This window comes from Sinohyriopsis cumingii, chromosome 8 (assembly GCF_028554795.1).
Source record: "Sinohyriopsis cumingii isolate HCF-2022 chromosome 8, ASM2855479v2, whole genome shotgun sequence".
Classification (NCBI taxonomy): Eukaryota; Metazoa; Mollusca; class Bivalvia; order Unionida; family Unionidae; genus Sinohyriopsis; species Sinohyriopsis cumingii.
The window spans coordinates 118060854-118083363 of record NC_142968.1 but is presented as its reverse complement, the minus strand read 5'-3'; the positions used below and the strand labels follow the sequence as shown (position 1 = coordinate 118083363).

The following is a 22510-nucleotide window of genomic DNA, read 5'->3' as shown; positions in this document are numbered from 1 at the left end:
CTGGGAAAAAACTTGTAGTCAATAATGTTGATAGATTCATATGTGAAATATTAGGATACTTTTAATGAAGAAGAAACATTACTGAAGATGTGTTGTTTCTCAAATGTTTCATGGATGAATAAAACAGTAATATTCAGTTCAGATTTGTCCAATCAGGTTGTCTTTCTTGGGGCACATGTTGCAAATGGTGAAACATAATGGCTGCAGTTTGTTACATTTATCAGTTTATCCCTATGCCATATGCGTTTGGTTAAATTATCTTGAAATGGCTCAATTCTTGTTTTCATTTATTGATAGCTGACAGACTTTGCATTTACATATCAGTTCATGAAGGGACATGTTCAGATAAAAGATGAGATATTGAGATCACTGTTGGAACCATTCACAGTTGAGCAGATTTTGACTCTTTATTATTTTCTGTCAAGATCTGAAGACACATTCCAAATTAAGTAATTACTGTTTGATATAAGGATTCTAATAGTATAGTACCACATATTTTCATCAGTCTAAATTTTCATGGTTTTAAAAAAATACATTTGTTTTGGTATTTAAGTTTGTGGTTTTACTCATCAGAGTTTGCATATTTTGTATGTATTTAATTTCATGTATTAACTTCTACAAGTACCCCAAACAAAGATTAAAAATGAACAAAAATTATGACAACAGATGATGACCACTCCAATGGTTAAAACAACAGTTTATCACCTGTATGACTACAAATCAAGCACCTGTCAAGATAAATCACTTACACTCAGTATCAGAGGGAAGTGTGACAGCCAAAGACATTAAGCCTTTTGGTTGTTAAAGTACATGTATATGATCTCTTCCTTTAAACACTGCCCATAAAGCTGCACCATCAGTTATTTGCTGACAACTATAGCTGTGGCTTAAGATTGGTAAAATTCAACTTAGATCTCCATCATTTAAGATAACTTATCATTGAATATCAGAACCAAACACATGAGCAGCTGCTCCATGAGCATATCCATGAAAATTAGTGATCCTACAGAATGAAAATCATTTTTACAAGGTTCATATGTTGATAACTTTATAGTCAACCCATATATTTTAATGCTGTTGTTTTGTGTAGATTTATTGCATTTATTATATTTGTGAGATAACTTTTGACAAATTTAGTAGTAGTCTCAAGATAAACCAGTCATAATATGCAACAGTTGCACACATGTAAATGCATAGATTAGGATACTGTCTGTAAATGGTTTTCATAATTGGTAATTGTAAACATGAGTGGATGTCAAATACATAAGAACCATATATATATATATATATATATATATATATATATATATATATATATATATATATATACACACACAGTAGAACCTGTCTTGAAAGACCACCCCTTCTGCCAAAAACTAATGGTCTCTCAAAACAGGCGTCTCTCATAACAGGTCATAACTTTATATAATCAATAAATCTGCATGGAGAACCTGGTCTCTCAAAACAGGTGGTCTCTTATAGCAGTGGTCTCTCAAGACAGGTTTTAAATAAAACATATCCATTTCAAACTTTGTATCATTTTCATATGAAACCCTGAGTAATCTGAGTACCCTGACATATGTTTTTTAAAAGTGCCTTTCCTGTGTACCATGTATATTTAAATGGAATACCGCTTATAATGCAGAACAGTATTCTGATAAACTTAACTTTCTAATCCTACTTTTGTCAGATGTTAGAGACAGACACATTGTCATTTGAATTACATCATCGTAAGATGGCAGCAAGATGTAGCAAATGAAATCATGCTGGTTTGAGTGAGGTACAGTGTGATTGACCTACATTTAGTTGTCAGCTGTCAGGTGCATAAAACAGCATTGCTTGGATTATTGTGTACTCTGCACACATTTTTGTTACTTGTCATTCATTGCAGCATTAATCATTAGTGAATGATATTTTTTAAAACTGAGGCTTCTTTGCTTATTTCTAAATATATTTTGTAGGGGAGCATTTTTTAAAACATTTATTTTCTGCAGGTTATGTACAGCGAAAGGTTGAGGAGGCCAAGAGAGTTCTTCTGGCTGACTTTGACTCAGAGAGATTGCATCATCAGCGGCTGGTGAAGGAACACAACCGATTGCAACAGCGATTTGAAAATGTCAAGGGAGAAATTCAGGTAAAGACAAAGTCTTCCAAGTGTAATCAGTTTTGCTGTTGTGTAATGTATACATAATCAGCTGATTATTTGAGCATTTGGGAAGCATTTCTTATGTAAAATGTAATGAACAATTTACCTTCAAAGGATGTTTGTTCAGGTTGTTGGCATTTCATGGGAACTGTTGGAGAAAAATGTATACAGAATTACAGAACTTTCTAATGATAATGATGGCACATTAAAAAAACGCTAAAATTTCACCTGAGAGTTGGGTTAACATTTGCCATTAGCTTTATGGTGAAAGAATCAGTGCAATTCCAAGGTCATTGCTGCTATTGGATAGTTATAATTCCATCTGTCATATCCAGTAATTGCCAGTACGGCAGAGTGATTCTTGTTATCTTTGTAGCACATGGTTGATTCATTTTCATCTGTCTCAAGTTTTTAACAACCTACCCTAGTCTACAGGGAAACGACAAAAATTATATTAAAACTCTTTATAAGACACTTTATGGAGGGAAACACAAACTACCTTTATGGGCAGGTGATATTTTGTAGTTAGTGAAAATGAGACCCATTTTGCTTGTTGTTTTATGCACTGGTGTTTGCTTTAATAATGGAGGGGGGATATGGCAGGTTTGACTGTTTTGGATTTGGAGACTTTGTTTTCATGTTTTAGGTACTTACAAGTCCTGACGGTCATAAGAGAACTCCATCAGACATCAGCATGATCAGCCTGGAGTCTGCCACTAGCTCTGTGTCTCCAGATGAGAAGAAGGAGGGGGAGGAGGAAGAGGTGGAGAAAGAGGTCAGCCACTCTAGATAACTTATTGGACAAAAAAAATGATTGTTCAGAGATTTTTATTTTCCCACATATAGCATGCAAACAAAGGTGAGAATAATATAATTAGTTATATGTATCCTGTATGGGGTGCAGTATTATCCACCTTAGGGTCAGAATTTGTAAGCAGGATCAATGCTTTGTGGAGTCCCTGCCCACAAATTTTGATTGGAAGGCAGGATTGGGATTTGATTAGCATTCTCTTATAGCCAAACTACAATGGTACAAAACAAGATGGCGGTTATGAAACTGTTTTCACATTAACATAGAATATTTGTCAGAAATTTTTTTTTCCGTCATTAGAAACAATGTAAAAAGATCTATTTACAAAATAGTGTGGTATTTATCTGCTGATATTTATTTAATAGTAAACTTGTAATAAGATTAAATATCTGATTAACATCACAATACCATCAGTAGGACATTGGGTACTTTCTGGTGAGATGGTAATCGACATGGATTACTTTCTTTTGTACATTGTATCACACATACAGACCCTGAAACAGATAATTTATACAAATCAAATGAAAATGGAGTGCATGGTAAATGAAGAACCAATGAAAATGGAATGCAGAATGAATGCAAACAAAAAACGTCGACGTCACAAAAAGTGAGTGGTGCCTTGTCAAGAAAAGTTTATTGGGTCACATGCACTGACAGAAAACATGGGAAATATCACATGGGAATTAAAATGTAACTTATGGAGAAAGGAAAATACAACTTAAATCAAAACTGTTACTGCATCAAACACAGTATTTATGCAGCAAAACACAAATATTATTACAAACACAGGTTGTTAGGACTTGTTCGAAAATGGAAGCAATATATATGCTGTCAAATACACATGGTAAGCAACATTGATGGACACTTCACTTTTGGGTGGATAGTATTTAATTTTCATGTAATATTTTCAAATCGAAATAGCTGTTGATAATTAATGCTGTCATGAAATGGATAAACACGGTACATACCATATAGGCCTTTCTGAATGGGAATAGTGGCATAAAAACGTAAAAATATTTGAATTTTTGTGTGATGCAGACATCTCAAGTTTCCATTACCTGTGGATTATTGATTTCCATTGTATATCACATTTATAAATGACCCCTATTCTGCAGGAATCAAATTTTCAGTAAAAAAATATCAACTTGTAAGCAAGTATATATGGCAATTGGCACTGGTTATATGCACATTTTTTAACTTGAATGAAAATAAAAATTTGCTACTCTACAACTATATTTTTATATTTACTGCTTTTGCAGTTATTTTTTTTCATTTATTTTAAATTCTATCTTTTTGCTTTTTTTTTCCATTTTATGCACTTACTATTTGATCAAAACACACTTGATACAAGACAAGATATGAAAGAAATAGTGCTCTTCCTCTAACACTAAAAAAATGGAAAAAACCAGCATTCATACATTTCCATTTTTCATTCCAAACAAGCAAAATCAGGAGAAAACAGTTGAGTGGAAGAAATAAATGAAAAAATGCATTTCTAAGACCATAACAAAATTGACAAGATGATATCTGAAATGCAAATGTAAATATAAATTAAATAAAATGAATTTCAAATGAATTTGAAATGAAAACAAAATGCTTGATTTGGTAAAATTTACCTGGTTCTGGCTCTGTACATAGTAATAAAATAATTAGTGCTGGTTGATTTGTATGCCCTTGTTGCATCTGTTATATATATCATCTAGCATCCATTCGGCTCAGTATGATTAGACTCAGGTTTCTTTAATGATGTATTTCCTTCATCAGTGAATAGCTGTATCATTTTTTGTCTGTGATTTCTCATTATTGCATGTAAATTTAAATGGGTATAGTGAAGTGATTGTAGTCAATTGTGCAATTTTGTTTAATAATGAGAACATTGTTTAGACTGGAAAATATGTTCCATATAGACAAGGATGTGGATTAGATAGGGTAAACAGTATATTAAACATACAGACTGAAATGTTTAATCATACTCGACAGAAATTCCAAATAGTCAGAATGCAGATATGACATGTTTCACTGTATTTATGAAACCTGACAATAATGATGGATCTAAAAGATAGCAAAACTGAGATATTTTAAGCATCAAGCTTGCAAATATTTGGCATAACTTGAATGATTTACCCAATTTCTCTTCTCTGCAATGTCACATCTAAAAACAGCTTGAAAGAACAGAAAAAAGTATGAGAAACAAATTTCAGCCCGTAATGCTTCAAATTTTCTGAGTTCTGCTGTGTTCTTTCTTGAGGCAATACACCAGTTTGTGTACTAGATTGTTTATTAGCTCAATGTGTCAAAGATGAAGTGCTGTAATGGGCTTTTATTCATATATCATCAGTCCATCAGCACAAGTTTCCTATTACTGCTGTTCCATAACCTTTAGGGTGATTGCTATGACATTTTACACAGAGTTTCATCCCAGGATCTAGCTGGTCTCTAATGAAAATGGTGGACCTTGAGCAACTAATATGGAGACCATGGTGGCAATCTTGAACATCTTGTTATTGCTAGTCCTGAATGGATGGCTATGTTGACTGGGGCTTGTCAATGAAAAAATCTTTTTATGATATGTTAATTGTTCTAAATGAAAACGGTGCCCACCTGACATCCAATATGGCTACATGGCAACCATTTGAAAAATCATGTTATCACTAGTCCTTGTGATTTGAAGGTTATATCGGAATTGGTCTTCACTAAATGGCATTTTGATGACATGTAGATGGTCGTAATTGAAAATGGTGCCACTCTTCCACCATGGCTGTTATTATATCCATCTTGGAACTCATAGCTACTACTTCTGAACAGTTTGTCATATTGAAATAGATGTTTCACTAAAAGACTGCTTGTGTCATGTAGATTATCAGAATGAAACTAGTACTTATCTGACCGCTCTGGTGTGGAAGGTTGTGGGTTCAAACTCCAGTTGAGTCATATCAAATACTTTTAAAAATGGTAGTTGCAGCTGCCTTGCTTGATGCTCAGCATTAAGAGGCTAGTGTTGGGTCTGGTCAGCCTGGTGTCAGGAGAATGTGACTGAGTGGGGCATCATGCCCAAGTGTGAGCATCACTATGAACTACCATACTGCAGATGTCATAACAATGTGACTAAAATTGTTAAAGCTACGTTAAAAATCCCCAAACACACATGCAGATGCATGTGCATGCATGTACACACACACACACACACACAAACACACACAGAGAGTACGTATAAAACATCAGGTGCTGCCACCATTGTGGCCATCTTGAAATTGTTATTGCCACTCTCTCTCTTGCTATGGATGATCAGATTGTCATGGGCTTGGTATATTTTCAGTACATTATTTTTATCACTGTAGATGTTCCTGAATGAAAATGGTGCTGCTGTGACATAACAACATGGCCACATTGTTTTTGTCATTACTATCCCTTTTCAACAGATGGTTATGTCAGCAATGGATCTCTCTTAAAGACTTTCCATGACTAGTTGATGGATCCAAAATAAAAATGGTGTTGAGCTGATATGCAATATAGGCACCACGATGGTTAACATGAAAATCTTGTTTCTACTACAACTCCTAAATAGTTGGTCATATTTCCATAACGTTTTCACCAAAACACTCTATGCAATGTTGTTGGTATAAAAACTATGCCAATCTAACCTTAAAATTTCTTGCCTTGTTGGTTATTTTGAAAATTTTATCGTGAATGCATGGTTGTATCTAAATGTTAACAAAAATACTGCAACAGTAGGCAGCAGCCCTAAATGAAAAAGGTGCTGATTTGACTTCCAACATGACAACTATGTAACCATCTAAAAATCTAAGTGATTAAACAAAATATAGGGAGGAAGATAACAGCCTTTTCTTGAATGTTCTTGAGGGACTATATATCAATATACAGATTCTGTGTTAACATTTTTTGTTTGGCTAATCTGACAATACAGTTGGGTTATATAATGGCATTTGTTGCCAGTCAGATGTACAGTTATATTATCACTGAGTTGACAAATACGGGGGGATTATATCATGACATGAATTGCCAGTCAGATAGATTGGGGTTATATTATGACATCAATTGCCAGTCAGATGCATTGGGGTTATATCATGGCATGAATTGCCAGTCAGATAACAGTGGGGTAATAGCATGATATGAATTGCCAGTCAGATACATTGGTGTATATCATAGCATGAATTGCCAGTCAGATACAGTGCAGTTTTATAATGGCTTAAATTGCAAGTCAGATACAGTGCAGTTATATAATGGCTCAGATTGCCAGTCAGATACAGTGGGGTTATATCATGGCATGAATTGCCAGTCAGATACAGTGTGGTTATATCATGGCATGAATTGCCAGTCAGTTACATTGGGGTTATATCATGACATGAATTGCCAGTCAGATACATTGGGGTTATATCATGGCACGAATTGCCAGTCAGATACAGTGGGGTATATCATAACATAAATTGGTAGTCAGATACAGTGCAGTTTTATAATGGCTTAAATTGCAAGTCAGATACAGTACTTATAAATCATGGTATGAAGAGACAGTCAGATAAACTTAGGGTATATCATGGCTTTAATTTCAAGACAGATACAGTATGGTTATATCATTGGATGAATTGTCAGTCAGTCAGAATCAGTGGGGTTATATTATGGCATTAAATGCCAGTCAGATACATTGGGATTTTATCATAGTATGAGTTGTGGAAAAGGAAATGTTATTTGATAACATCCAATACATTAAAGGATAGTCTTGGTAACATTTTGTATTTTCAGGACCAGGGTTATGGCACTCAGAAGAAGAAAAAGCCTGCCCCAGCCCCACCAACTGCTGCCATCACAATCGAAAAGATTCCAGAGGAGCCAGCAAAGCAAGTAAAGGTAATGCGGATATATGTCTTTGATTTGACATGGGGTTGTTGCATGTTAAAATCTTATAATGTGAATTAATGGCGATGTGATTTTAATCAGATGTAAGAATTAACATTACATATTTAAAGAGATTAAATGTACTGTATTTTAAACATTCGAATGCACAGAAAAGGATTATTTCCATGAATTGAAATTTCTTTCAGTTGTTTTTTGTTTTATATTTGATCATGTGTGAAGTTATAGAAAAATTATGTACCTTCATCATTTCTTTTATTGAAATTCAAGTCTTGTAGATAGTCCTCATTGTACATTTATTTTGCACAAGATATGGTCCTATAATAAAATAAAATGCAGAAATTATTTAAACTACAACTTAACGACTAAGTTCATTAGAATTGCAGTTTAAGTCAATGATTTCAAACTTGCTTTAATGTTAAAACATGGTTAGTAGACCTGCCAACCCATACTATTTTGCCCTTAGTCATATGAAAGTGACCATTAAAATACAGACATGTCGAATAAAAGCAAAAACTATGGAAATATGATAGCTGTGGTAACCTCTGGAAAGTTTGATAGTCCGTGTTTGATTTTGATCTTGATTTTATAAAAGATTTAGTGGCATTGGTCCAGGAACCAGACTGTTTTCACCAGGGTATCACAGACGCTTTAAACTGCACATATTTTTTCATGCAAAACATCTTTTTGATCAACTGATGATCATATAAAATATTCAAGAAATGGTGACCAGCAAGTTATACAAGTTGAAGATGAAAAGGAAAATAAGCCTCTTAAAAAGTGTTAGTAATCAGTACAGAGGAATCAAAAGGAATATTCAGATTCTTGTGAATAGCAGCAGTGAGGGCAACAGTTACATTTATTGGACATCACTTGTTGATTTCATTATGTCTCATGGCAAGAGTTGTGACTGTTTTCATTTGAAATCCAAATTCCAAGAGATATATCAAGTTGAGAGATAACAACAAGCCATTGAGCTGTATAGGGTTTGGAACTGAATTTTGTACAACTGTACCAGAGTAAATGGTCTACATGCATTACAACATTTTCAGCTGAACATAATGTTTACAATCCCTGCATCAGTGTCAAGTACCAAACATTTTAAAGACATGTGTTCCAATTTACAATAGCAGTAAATTATATTTTGTAATGGAAAACTGGTCAGACTTAACGGGAAAAAATCAACTGCATTAATGAGACAGTCTTGTTAGGGTTGGCAGGTCTGGGTTAGGTTAATTACTGTAAAAGAGCAAGTCTGCTTGAGATTTATTTCATAGCCTGAGTAGCCAGTCAGATACAGTGGACTAGGCTATATCATTGCATGAGCTGACAGTCAAAAACAATGGACTAGGTTATATCATAGCATGAACTTACAGATACACTGGACTAGATTATGTCATGGCATGAGCTGACAGATACAGTGGATTAGGTTATATCATAGCATGAGCTAACTGTCAAATGCAGTGGACTAGGTTATATCATAGTATGAGCTGACAGATGCAGTGACTAGTTTATATCATAGCAGGAGCTGACAGATACAGTGGACTAGGTTGTTTCATAGCATGAGCTGACAGTCAGATGTAGTGGACTGGGTTATATCATGGCATGAGCCGACAGATGTAGTGGACTAGGTTATATCATGGCATGAGCTGACATGTAGTGGACTAGGTTATATCATGGCATGAGCTGACAGATGTAGTGGACTAGGTGATATGATGGAATGAGCTGACAGTCAGTTGCAGTGGACTAGGTTATATCATGGCATAAACTGACAGATGCATTGGACTAGGTTATATTATGGCATGAGCTGATAGTAAGGTACAGTGAACTATGTTATATCATGGCATGAACTAACAGATGTTTTGATCTAGGTTATATTATGGCATGAACTAACGGATTCATTGAACTAGGTTATATCATGGCATGAACTAACATGTGCATTGAACTAGGTTATATTATGGCATGAGCTGATAGTCAGGTCCAGTGGACTAGATTATATGATAACTTGAGCTAACAGATGAATTGGACTAGGTTATGTCTTGGCATGTACTAACAGATGCATTGGACTAGGTTATATTATGGCATGAGCTGATAGTCAAGTACGGTGGATTAGGTTATATGATAGCTTGAGCTGACAGATGCAATAGACAAGGTTATATTTTGGCATGAGCTGACAGTAAAGATAGTTACCAAATTTGATATGTTGGAGTTTCTCATGAACATCAGAGATGGTGTCATTACTCATTTAAAAATAATAAAATGACAGTAGAAATGGTTTTATCTTGGATTCAAGGAAATTCTTTTCAGCCATTTGAGCGGGTGTTTTTTCATCACATGCTTGTACAGTTAATATATCCATGACTGTTTGAGATATTGTTATAAAATTTGGATGCATTTGTATCATGACAAGAGTGTTTGTTCTACACGAGATATGTCTCTATCATATTACTACTTTTAGAGTTATTTCCCCTTTTTTACACCTGTATTTTACACTTCAGATAGGGTGGGGATATTTCATAAGCTCTCACTTGCAGATCTAGTTTGGATGCAGATCAGTCTTATTTCATAGACATACACAGCTCAAATACCCCAGAAATATTTTTATACAAATACAAATTTTTATAGGGTGAGGCTGTAGATGTTGGACTTGTGCTCAAATTGCAAAACAAGATTAAAGCTTTAGAGAGAGAGAGAGAACAGCTGCGAACCAGACTAGAGCAGATGGATGAAGAGAAGGAAACAAAACATGTCTCATCAACTGGAGGTTTCGCTGACTCAGTCTTCGATAATCTTAAGGTATATCTTCAACTTGTGATCTTTTTTTATTGTCCTCATGTCTTAGACCATTGATATGGTGTATTATCAGTGATAAATATTCCACTCCCATGCAGTACTTGCTTCAGGCCAGCTATCATGACTGGATATTCCACTCCCATGCAGTACTTGCTTTAGGTCTGCTATCATGACTGGATATTCCACTCTCATGCAGTATTTGCTTCAGGTCTGCAATTATGACTTGACAATGTAAAATTTGGATAATAAACCACCTTTACTTATGTTTGAAATCAATGAAGGTCTTATGTACCTTTTTATTATACTCATTAGTTATAATATTTCCAACTGCTTAAATGTATGCCACATGATGAGTTATTTACATTTTTATCTGAAATATTTATGTGGAAACATTGATAGCTTTCTCAAAAAAAAAAATTTAAAATTATATCCAAACAGATTTTAATAATCATATTATTACAATATTATTATATTAGTTAAGTAAATTTGGCCTGATATATGTTGAAAAAAGTTAGATTCCTTCCTCTCCTGCCACAAGCGATGTATTATCTGTTTCAGACACAATTGATATTTGAAATTTTCCTTTTGATATTTGCTAAGATTCTTTGTATCCTCCTTGTTCATTCTGATATGCAATAATTTCTCTATCCAAGTCAGGCAAAGAGATTTAACATGCTTAGAGATCATAGTCTATAAATTTTAAACTTGTTAAGCCTGCTTTGGTGGATTTTTAACACAGAGATCACATTAGCATCTATCCAAGTCAGCTAGGAGATTCAACATGCTTAGAGATCATATTCTGTAATTTAAACTTGTGTCATGCCTGTGTTGGTGCATGTTTGACAGATATCACATTAGCATCTATCCAAGTCAGCTAGGAGATTCAACATGTTTAGAGATCATATTCTGTAATTTAAACTTGTGTCATGCCTGCATTGGTGCATGTTTGACAGATATTACATTGGCATCTATCCAAGTCAGGCAAAGAGATTTAACATGCTTAGAGATCATATTCTGTAATTTAAACTTGTTGTCAAGCCTGCTTTGGTGGATGTTTGACAGAGATCACATTGGCATCTATCCAAGTCAGGCAAAGAGATTTAACATGCATAGAGATCATAGTCTGTAATTTAAACTTGTTGTCAAGCCAGCTTTGGTGGATGTTTAACACAGAGATCACACTGGCATCTATACAAGTCAGGCAAAGAGATTTAACATGCTTAAAGATCATAGTCTGTAATACAGAAATCACATTGGCATCTATATGCATGACTGTTTACCTGATGATCCATCAATCTCTTCACACCGTAGCTTAAGGTCATTATTAATATTTAGTGTTTGTGTGTGTGTGTGTGTGGGGGGGATAAACTTAGTGTTAATTTATTTTCTTTTTTTCTGGTTAAATAATAGGTTGTGTCAACAAATATGGAGTCTCTTGTATGCATTGATGGCAGTATAATCCCATATTCATACTAAATATTTAGTTAGCGGATTTGTTTTGTGCTGATCCACATGTAACTGCAATTTATGCTATTACTTGATATTTTATATGCTGATAGATTAAGCTTTGACCAAATTCTTCACAGATGCAATTAGTAAATGCTGATGATGTTGCATTAGTGATAAAACTTCAAAAGCGTGTAAAGGACCTCGAGCAAGCTAAACTACGGCTCACAAATGAGCTAGATGAAAAGGCTGATGAAGAGGAAGAAAATCTTGCACTGATTAAAGAAGGGAAAGCATACCCCAGTTTGAAGGTATTTGGGAGATGGAGGCTATAGCTGCTGTAGACAGTGTTCTGGTTGGCTTAGGTCTTGATGCACTAATGCCAGATTTAGATCATATTACACATGTATCATAGTGTGCATTGGCTGTAGGCATGGTTTGGGTCTTTTGCACTGACTCTCTTTTTCATTAACACATTACTGTCTAGTTTTGTTAATCAGACTCAAATGTTTTTGTAACAGAAAGTTGGAAAAACCTGTATGTATTATAAATAAAAGCTCATTTAATTCCTACTGTTCATTTCCAGTCATGACTTTTATGTGATAGTGATGAAATTATAGGTCTCAATGAATAAATTTAAGTAGTTGAATCTTTAGGCAGATTTCGTAGCTTGTATATACTTTAAACTAGGTAGCCATCTTTTGCTGCACTAAATGAATGGTGTAGCATGTAAGACTACAAATATTGGCTTTCTTACTTGTGTATTCCTCAGGACTTTTTTAGACGGTTCCTTGAAATGTGTCAGGTATAAATAATGCATATACATGTTTGCTAAATTTTTCTGGAACAGTTTGGAAGAGAAATGGTTATAATTGTGTTATTATTTCAAGTAAGCTGTAACTTTATTGTCCTTTTCCGACTTGAAGAATATAATGTCTTATGGTACTTTATCCATTAACCTCTAACAATTTGCATATACACTTCCTGTATAATGTATATGAACAGCTGTTCAGACCTTTTATTTGTTTAATCATCAATGCCCATGAAAGTGGTGATACATGACATGTTTGTTTTGTTCACTGGTTTGTTTAGTGTTCTGCAAAATGTTTGTACTCATTATGACATGGTAATGAACTACAGTTAAAACCCGTTATAACACAATTTGTTTTTATGGGATTCCGCTTATAACACAATGACAGCATGGCTCCCATTTTTTTATTTAAAGTGACCTCTCTTTTTAACATCCCAAATACATGCTCTTGGAAAAGCTGATTAGTCATATCCCTAGCAGATTTTTAATCCCAGTGCGGTATTTAATGTTGCCTTTACTTCCAAAATGTTCTAAAATATATTGCAGTGTTTTATTTGTTAACAAATATATTTGATGTCTGATGAAACCTGGCAAAGAAAACAAATGAGATATCATCAAGAGGTTAGTTAAACTGATGAGATTAAAATTTCAGTGCACATTTTCTGTGGGGAAGTTTTTGAAAACATTTTTTTAACACTATCCCGCTTATATCGCAGTGTTATTCTTTGGACCCCAAGTATCACGTTATAACGGGTTTTACCTATATATTGAAACAATGACACTTTTACTTTAGCGACAATGCTACAATTGCCAACAGCTATGCTCACTGCCATATTGACATACACATGATTATATAATTTGGTATTTGTGCAGAAGTATTAAATCTCTTTGGGATCAAATTAAAGCACATTTAGTATTTATTTCTGTTGTGATTATTTTGAATTCAGTGCTGTTTAATTATCAGGCTAACAAAGTGCATCAGAGGAGGAAACCGAGTAAACTTTGACTTGGGAGACTTGACATTTAAGGCTGCATTTAAAGATGCAAGTTCAAGATCATGACATCCATAGACAGCAAGGGAATGTCCAGTTATGTTATATTTTAAAATACCACCTGTAGTATAACATTCCATTGTGTTAGAATCTAGAGATTAAGTAACTTGCCTTCTCAACACAGCACCTCAGGTTGACATAATGAAGATTAATAATGTATGCTAAAACAGTAGCACAAGCAGATTAGAAAATTAGGTTGCTATAATAATATTCTTATTTAACATTCACCCTCTGTATATTGTAGTTCTATTAACATTTTGGTTAAAACACTGTGGGAACAAGATAGAAGTTTAGCGTTTCTAGACACAGTAGCTTGTGGCACACAGTACTGTAAGACTGTCAGTTGGAGAGTGCTGCTTTATTAATAAATAGTTGAATATTGTTTGCTTGCTAGTGCTTGTACTAATAGGCTACTAATGGGATGTACTTTAGTGGGTAAAGGAAATAGTCCTGATATAGCCAAATGGCCCGGCACGTCTTATTCTTTGGTATTGGATTATTGTTACAGAAAACACTTTTAGCTAATGGAGATGGATGGCGAATATATTTGCTTTAGGTATAAATAACCAACATTTTTTTCTGCTTGTAAAATACATTTGCAATTGCCTCATATTGTGTCATCATTTAAATGTGTAATAAATCTAGTTTGTATTTTAATACTGCACATGTGTAGTTTCCTGTCACAGAGTAGTGTAAGGTTGAGGATAATGTCAGTTTTTGAATATACTCCAATCATGTCACAAAGTAGTGTATGGTTGAGGATAATGTCAGAGTGTTTGAATATACTACAGTCATGTCACATAGTAGTGTATGGTTGAGGATAATGTCAATTTTTGAATATACTCCAATCATGTCAAAAAGTAGTGTTTGGTTGAGGATAATGTCAGTTTTTGAATATACTCCAATCATGTCACAAAGTAGTGTATGGTTGAGGATAATGTCAGTTTTTGAATATACTCCAATCATGTCACAAAGTAGTGTATGGTTGAGGATAATGTCCAAGTGTTTGAATATATTCCAGTCATGTCACAAAGTAGTGTATGGTTGAGGATAATGTCAGAGTGTTTGAATATACTACAGTCATGTCACATAGTAGTGTATGGTTGAGGATAATGTCAATTTTTGAATATACTCCAATGATGTCAAAAAGTAGTGTTTGGTTGAGGATAATGTCAGTTTTTGAATATACTCCAATCATTTCACAAAGTAGTGTATGGTTGAGGATAATGTCAGTTTTTGAATATACTCCAATCATGTCACAAAGTAGTGTATGGTTGAGGATAATGTCCAAGTGTTTGAATATATTCCAGTCATGTCACAAAGTAGTGTATGGTTGAGGATAATGTCAGAGTGTTTGAATATACTACAGTCATGTCACATAGTAGTGTATGGTTGAGGATAATGTCAATTTTTGAATATACTCCAATGATGTCAAAAAGTAGTGTTTGGTTGAGGATAATGTCAGTTTTTGAATATACTCCAATCATTTCACAAAGTAGTGTATGGTTGAGGATAATGTCAGTTTTTGAATATACTCCAATCATGTCACAAAGTAGTGTATGGTTGAGGATAATGTCCAAGTGTTTGAATATATGCCAGTCATGTCACAGTGTAGTGTATGGTTGAGGATAATGTCAGAGTGTTTGAATATACTACAGTCATGTCACATAGTAGTGTATGGTTGAGGATAATGTCAATTTTTGAATATACTCCAATCATGTCAGAAAGTAGTGTATGGTTGAGGATATGTCAGAGTGTTTGAATACACTGGTCAACAGTGAAATCATTACTGACTTGAAAAGGCCCTAATCTGTAGTATTTTGGTGTGCCGAACACGAATATAACCGTGAAAAATTTGTATTGGCTCTCGTTTTGAAGATATTCATATACCTCATTTTCTATGTTTCACTGTGTAAATTTCTCCAGTAGGACTGCAGCAACATCCGGAATAATGATGTAACATTGCATAATACCATCATGCTCACATCATCCACAGTTGATTGCATCATTTTCTGATGCAATGCAATACTAATGCCATGCGGCTGCTGAAGTAAGTTGACGTCAGCAGTGTACTATACATGTGTAGGCCTATTATACTAATGCCAGGCGGCTGCTGAAGCTGACGTAAGCAGTGTACTATATAAAGCCCAATCAGATAGGTTCAGCATTTAAAATATTTTAGACGTTGTGCGAGACAGTTCAAGCTACTGTTACATAAAACTTATTATTTTATCCATTTACGTACAATAAAGAACAGTAATGCCTCGAAAGTGTGTTAATACCGCGGACAATTTTTGCTATATTTGTGGGGAAGTGACATTTGCCAACCAGAAGAAAAGTATCAATTCTCAAGTGAAGAAGGCATATCATCTTTACTTCGGATGCAAGGTTGGTGACCAAGACAAGGCTTGGGCTCCGCATATATGCTGTGCTACATGTACAACACAGCTTTCACAGTGGTTGAATTGCAAAAGGTCATCAATGCCGTTTGCAGTCCCAATGGTGTGGAGAGAGCCAAGCAACCACCTAAATGACTGTTACTTCTGCTTGGTTCCTCCTATTTCCAGCGGAATAACGAAGCGAAAGAAGTCGAGAATAGTCTACCCAAACATTCCGTCTGCATTGAGACCAGTTCCACATGGTGAGGGACTTCCTATTCCAGAACCTCCAGCAGAATATTCTCTTGATTCATCTGACGAAGACAAAGGTGAGTCGACCTGTTCTTCTCCTGGTCCATCAGCATGCAGTGATCCAGATTTTCACTGTGGTGCATCATCAACCCCACACAGAATAACACAGGAAGAACTAAATGACCTGATTCGTGATTTGGACTTATCAAAGAACAAGGCAGAATTGCTAGGATCAAGACTCCAACAATGGAATCTTCTAGAAGAAGATGTCACAATTACTGCATATCGAAAGCGCCACCAGCAGTTGGAGCCTTTCTTCAGAAAGGAAAGTAATCTGATATTCTGTTCCGATATTGAGGGCCTCATGAATGCTTTAAAAATCACTCATGACCCACAAGAATGGAGACTATTTGTGGACTCTTCGAAACTGAGTCTCAAGGCTGTGCTTTTGCACAATGGAAACATTCTTCCATCTATTCCAGTAGCGTATGCTGTCCACATGAAAGAGACATACGATAACTTAAGGCAGCTACTGAATTCCATTGAGTATAACAAGTACAGCTGGCACCTCTGTGGTGATTTGAAAGTAGTTGCCCTTTTAATGGGACTGCAGCAAGGATATACAAAATACATGTGTTTCTTATGCGAGTGGGATAGCCGAGCAAGGGAAATGCACTACATGAGGAAGGAATGGACTCACAGGCAGAATGTAGCCATTGGAGAGAAGAATATCCAACATCCAGCTCTGGTTGAGGCTCAGAAAATCTTGCTACCACCCCTTCACATCAAACTAGGTTTGATGAAGAACTTCGTGAAAGCCATTGACCGGACTTTGCCAGCATTCCGATACCTGCATGAAAAATTCCCTCGACTCAGCGAAGCAAAGATTAAAGAGGGAGTTTTTGTGGGTCCTCAGATTCGAGAGCTTTTCAAAGATGACCGGTTCAACAACTTGCTGGAAGGTAACGCGAAACAAGCATGGAATGCTTTTCGCCTAGTTTCTACAAACTTCCTCGGAAATGTTAGGGCAGAAAACTATAAGGAACTAGTAGAAGACATGTTGATGAAGTATAAGAAACTTGGCTGCAATATGTCTCTAAAGATTCACTTCCTTCATTCCCATTTGGATTTCTTTCCTAGCAACTGTGGTATTGTTAGTGATGAACACGGCGAATGTTTTCATCAAGATATCGCAACAATGGAACAAAGATACCAGGGAAAATGGTCCACTACAATGCTGGCTGACTACTGCTGGACACTCCTCAGAGATGCTCCCGAACAACTGTACAAGAGACAGGCGAAGAAATCTAAGATGTAGTCAATGACTTGATTTTTTATAGGTAGGCTATTACAGTTGACCTTTTACTATTGGAATGCATTTCGTTATGTAAACATTAATTTCTTGCAGATTACAAAAAAACTAGAGCCAATTTTGCAATTTGACTGTCATATTCGTGTTCAGCACATAAAAATTGATAAGAATTGACTAATTTTATTTCAGTAACATGACTTTTGTAAAAATTTGTTGTCCAGTGATATACTACAGTCATGTCACATAGTAGTGTATAGTTGAGGATAATGTCAGTTTTTGAATATACTCCAATCATTTCACAGAGTAGTGTATGGTTGAGGATAATGTCAGTTTTTGAATATCCTCCAGTCTTGTCACAAAGTTGTGTATGGTTGAGGATGATGTCCAAGTGTTTGAATATATTCCAGTCATGTCACAAAGTAGTGTATGGTTGAGGATAATGTCAGAGTGTTTGAATATATTCCAGTCACATCACAAAGTAGTGTATGGTTGAGGATAATGTCAGAGTGTTTGAATATATTCCAGTCACATCACAAAGTAGTGTATGGTTGAGGATAATGTCAGAGTGTTTGAATATATTCCAGTCATATCACAAAGTAGTGTATGGTTGAGGATAATGTCAGAGTGTTTGAATATATTCCAGTCATATCACAAAGTAGTGTATGGTTGAGGATAATGTCAGAGTGTTTGAATATATTCCAGTCATATCACAAAGTAGTGTATGGTTGAGGATAATGTCAGAGTGTTTGAATATACTACAGTCATGTCACATTGTACTTAATTACCACTTGCAGCACAAAAATACAATTTCATTTGATTAATCATATCTTTACCTCATGATTATTTTTAGAAGAAATTTACACAGTTGCTGACAAAACACAGATATTCAGTTCCTTTAGTAGATTTTATAATCCTTTTATATATTTACCTTGTAATATTTATTAGTTAACAATCTGCTGGTTTAATTTGAAGTAGTAGATATATTACCACAACTCATTAAACATCTGTTTGCAGGAAACCTGTGAAAGCTTTCATTTATCATTAAGACATTTGTTTAAATCTGGGAACTAATTCATATACAACCTTGTACTTCATAATTATGTGTAACATATTATTAAAACTCATTACTGTGGTCAGTTAGTTTAGAGAATCTCCACAAAGGCTGTTGTACACTAATCAGATGTGCTATCACAAATAAAACCTGTTGTCTTGGCAGATGTCACAGCTACCACTTTTATCCCTCAAAATTGAAGGTGCAGGGAGATATCACAATAGTTATGTCTGTCTGTCTGTACATCCATCTATAGAGAAGGTGGATTTTGTAACATAGCTTTAGTTTGATCTGTATTTTTTTTTTCAAACCTCACATGGCTTACCCATGGATTTTGGTGTTGGTAGGTCCAATGTCATGTTCACCCCAGCTGAAAATAAGATTTTTCATTCTGTGTAATAAGTCGAGTTTTTCTTGGGCCTAATTTTCGTAAGACATTTTTATTAGAGGCAGTTTACTGATTCAGAGGAGATGAAATGTCAAGGTCACCATAGCTGACATTATATTTTAGTCGGGTGTCTACTCAGTAAGTTTAGTTTCCTGGACCCAATTTCATCAAACTTCATTAGGTAGTCTACACTTTGGCAGTGTGTGTGATTTGGATTTATAGCGTAGCTTTAACAGTTTCTCAGTTATACTGCTACAATGTCTGCAGTGTGGCAGATTATAATGATGTTTAGTACTTGGGTATTGTGTCACACCCAGTCACATTATCCTGACACCAGGCCAGCCAGTTCTAACACTAACCTTTTAATGCTGAGCGCCTAGTGAGGCAGCTGTTAATACCATTTTTGTATGTCTTTGGTGTAACTGCAGGGGTTTAAACCCTTGACCTCCCATATCCGAGGTGGATGCTCTATCCACTTGGCCAATGGAGCAGAGTTCACTTTGGCAGAAAGACCTTCCAATTCATTGTCAAGCCCAGAAGTCAAAGGTCATGGTCACTGGGATTAAAATTATCATTTTAGGTTTAAAATGATAAATCTATTTTCTTCATCAGTTCTGCTCCTTGTTTTTTTTAGCTTCATTGTTTTATTGCATTTGAGCAAAGGCAGTCAATAAATTAAAGAGCAAAGTCACTTAGTGTGAAATTGCAAAATATGTTAATTTTACATTTGTTTAATAGCTACAGTCAGTTGGGGAAACTGTCACAGGCATCACTATTCTCCAATGCACTGAATTGAACTTTGTTATGTATATTCCAGTTTGTTTTGATTTCTATATAAGCTTTGAAGCTAAAATTTTTGGAAGGAATAAAAGAGGGAGTATATAATGCATTCATGTTTTGTTGAGAGTACAGTTAAATAACTTGTATGATATGGCATATAAATGCATCTTGGCCTCATGGCCTTGTCTTGTGTCTCTGCCATATCAGATCTGTTATTTCTGCTCTTTTGGAACAAAACATGATATATAGTTTTGTGTATGTATTGTGTTCATGGTTTGCTATGAAGACATACAACCACTGGCAGTTTTGTGTATGTATTGTGTTCATGGTTTGTCATGAGGACATACAACCACTGGCAGTTTTGTGTATGTATTGTGTTCATGGTTTGCCATGAGGACATACAACCACTGGCAGTTTTGTGTATGTATTGTGTCCATGGTTTGCCATGAGGACATACAACCACTGGCAGTTTTGTGTATGTATTGTGTTCATGGTTTGCTATGAAGACATACAACCACTGGCAGTTTTGTGTATGTATTGTGTTCATGGTTTGCTATGAAGACATACAACCACTGGCAGTTTTGTGTATGTATTGTGTTCATGGTTTGCCATGAGGACATACAACCACTGGCAGTTTTGTGTATGTATTGTGTTCATGGTTTGTCATGAGGACATACAACCACTGGCAGTTTTGTGTATGTATTGTGTTCATGGTTTGCCATGAGGACATACAACCACTGGCAGTTTTGTGTATGTATTGTGTTCATGGTTTGTCATGAGGACATACAACCACTGGCAGTTTTGTGTATGTATTGTGTTCATGGTTTGTCATGAGGACATACAACCACTGGCAGTTTTGTGTATGTATTGTGTTCATGGTTTGCCATGAGGACATACAACCACTGGCAGTTTTGTGTATGTATTGTGTTCATGGTTTGCCATGAGGACATACAATCACTGGCAGTTTTGTGTATTTATTGTGTCCATGGTTTGCCATGAGGACATACAACCACTAGCAGTTTTGTGTATGAATTGTGTTCATGGTTTGCCATGAGGACATACAACCACTGGCAGTTTTGTATATGTATTGTGTCCATGGTTTGCCATGAGGACATACAACCACTGGCAGTTTTGTGTATGTACTGTGTTCATGATTTGCCATGAGGACATACAGCCATTGACAGATTTCTTATTCAAGATCTTCCTCAACCATTTGCAGAACTACTAAAAGCAAAACATTGTCAAGAGGTAGATCTCATTGTTTGTTCGGAAATTAATATTATGTGTACAGTATTAAAGTTTGAGAAATAGTTAACTAATGTGTGATTGCTGACTCAAATTTCACATTCTTAAGCAACAGTTATTTTCCATGAACATGTTTTATACTTTAAATGATTGTATAAAGTACCACGTTTAAAATTAATGCCCACACTTTGTGCTTTAAAGCAATTTCACTTTGGGTGAATTTTATCAGGCAAATGCTTTTCAGAATAAGCACAGTCAACAGTATCATAAACAATGTCCCCATTATGCATATACCTACTTGGAGAGTTAATACCATTCATCAGACCGCTCTGGTGGCCTAGTGGTTAGAGAGTCTGCCTGGATGCAGGAGAACATGGGGTCGATTTCCATGACTGAGTCATACCAAAGACTTACAAAAATGGTACTAACAGCTGCCTCAATTGGCACTCAACATTAAGAGGTTAGTGTTAGGACTAGTTGGCCTGGTGTCAGGATAATGTGACTGGGTGGGACATAATGCTACATGTCTGCGACATGATGCCCCAGTGCTAGGCATCACTATAAACTTACACACTGCAGAGATCTATGTGATATGACTGAATAATTGTTAAAACTATGTTAAAAATCTAAATCACATACACACAATACCCTTTGTCTGTGCTGGGAGCTGACCACTCTGGAGATGAATTGTCTTTTGCAGCATTGTCAATCACGGTATAAAGCATATGTAAGAGCCATTGTGAGACTTATTTAAGCTAAATAAATGAAGTGGTAAAAAGACAATAAAGATACATGGTGGTAGATTCTAATGAAAAGATGAGCTAAACAGATTTTAGCAGCTGCACCCTTGCTACAAGGCATGCTGGGATAGTCACATGACTAATAATAAAGAGTTCAAGCACACCATGGTTTAGATTGTATTGAATAATCCTTTAATTTGAGGGGATGCCATGAAAACGCCTTAGTTCTAAGAATGTGTTTTTTCTAGAACAAGTTTTTGAATTTGTTCAAAAACTTAAATTATTTTGAGAGAATAGACAGTGTTAAAACAGAATAAAATAATGCACATATTTTTTAATTCGGAATCATTTTTATTTTAAAATTTTTAAAAACTAAGGAACAGATAAACAAACTGCTAAAATTGGGTGGGTTTATATAACATATGATGCAGATAGT

General features: G+C 35.3%; 1 protein-coding gene across 2 annotated transcripts in view; it reads left to right on the top strand.

Annotated features, from left to right (window-relative positions):
- Window positions 1–22510, top strand: part of LOC149794490 (unconventional myosin-Va-like) — a 232575-nt gene that overhangs the window by 100168 nt on the left and 109897 nt on the right. For both annotated transcript variants that reach the window (XM_089968738.1, XM_089968737.1), the window contains exons 26-30: window positions 1995–2134; window positions 2793–2921; window positions 7716–7820; window positions 10452–10622; window positions 12206–12376. In XM_089968738.1, coding sequence (XP_089824864.1) covers window positions 1995–2134; window positions 2793–2921; window positions 7716–7820; window positions 10452–10622; window positions 12206–12376 — 716 coding nt within the window. The remainder of the gene's footprint in view (window positions 1–1994; window positions 2135–2792; window positions 2922–7715; window positions 7821–10451; window positions 10623–12205; window positions 12377–22510) is intronic.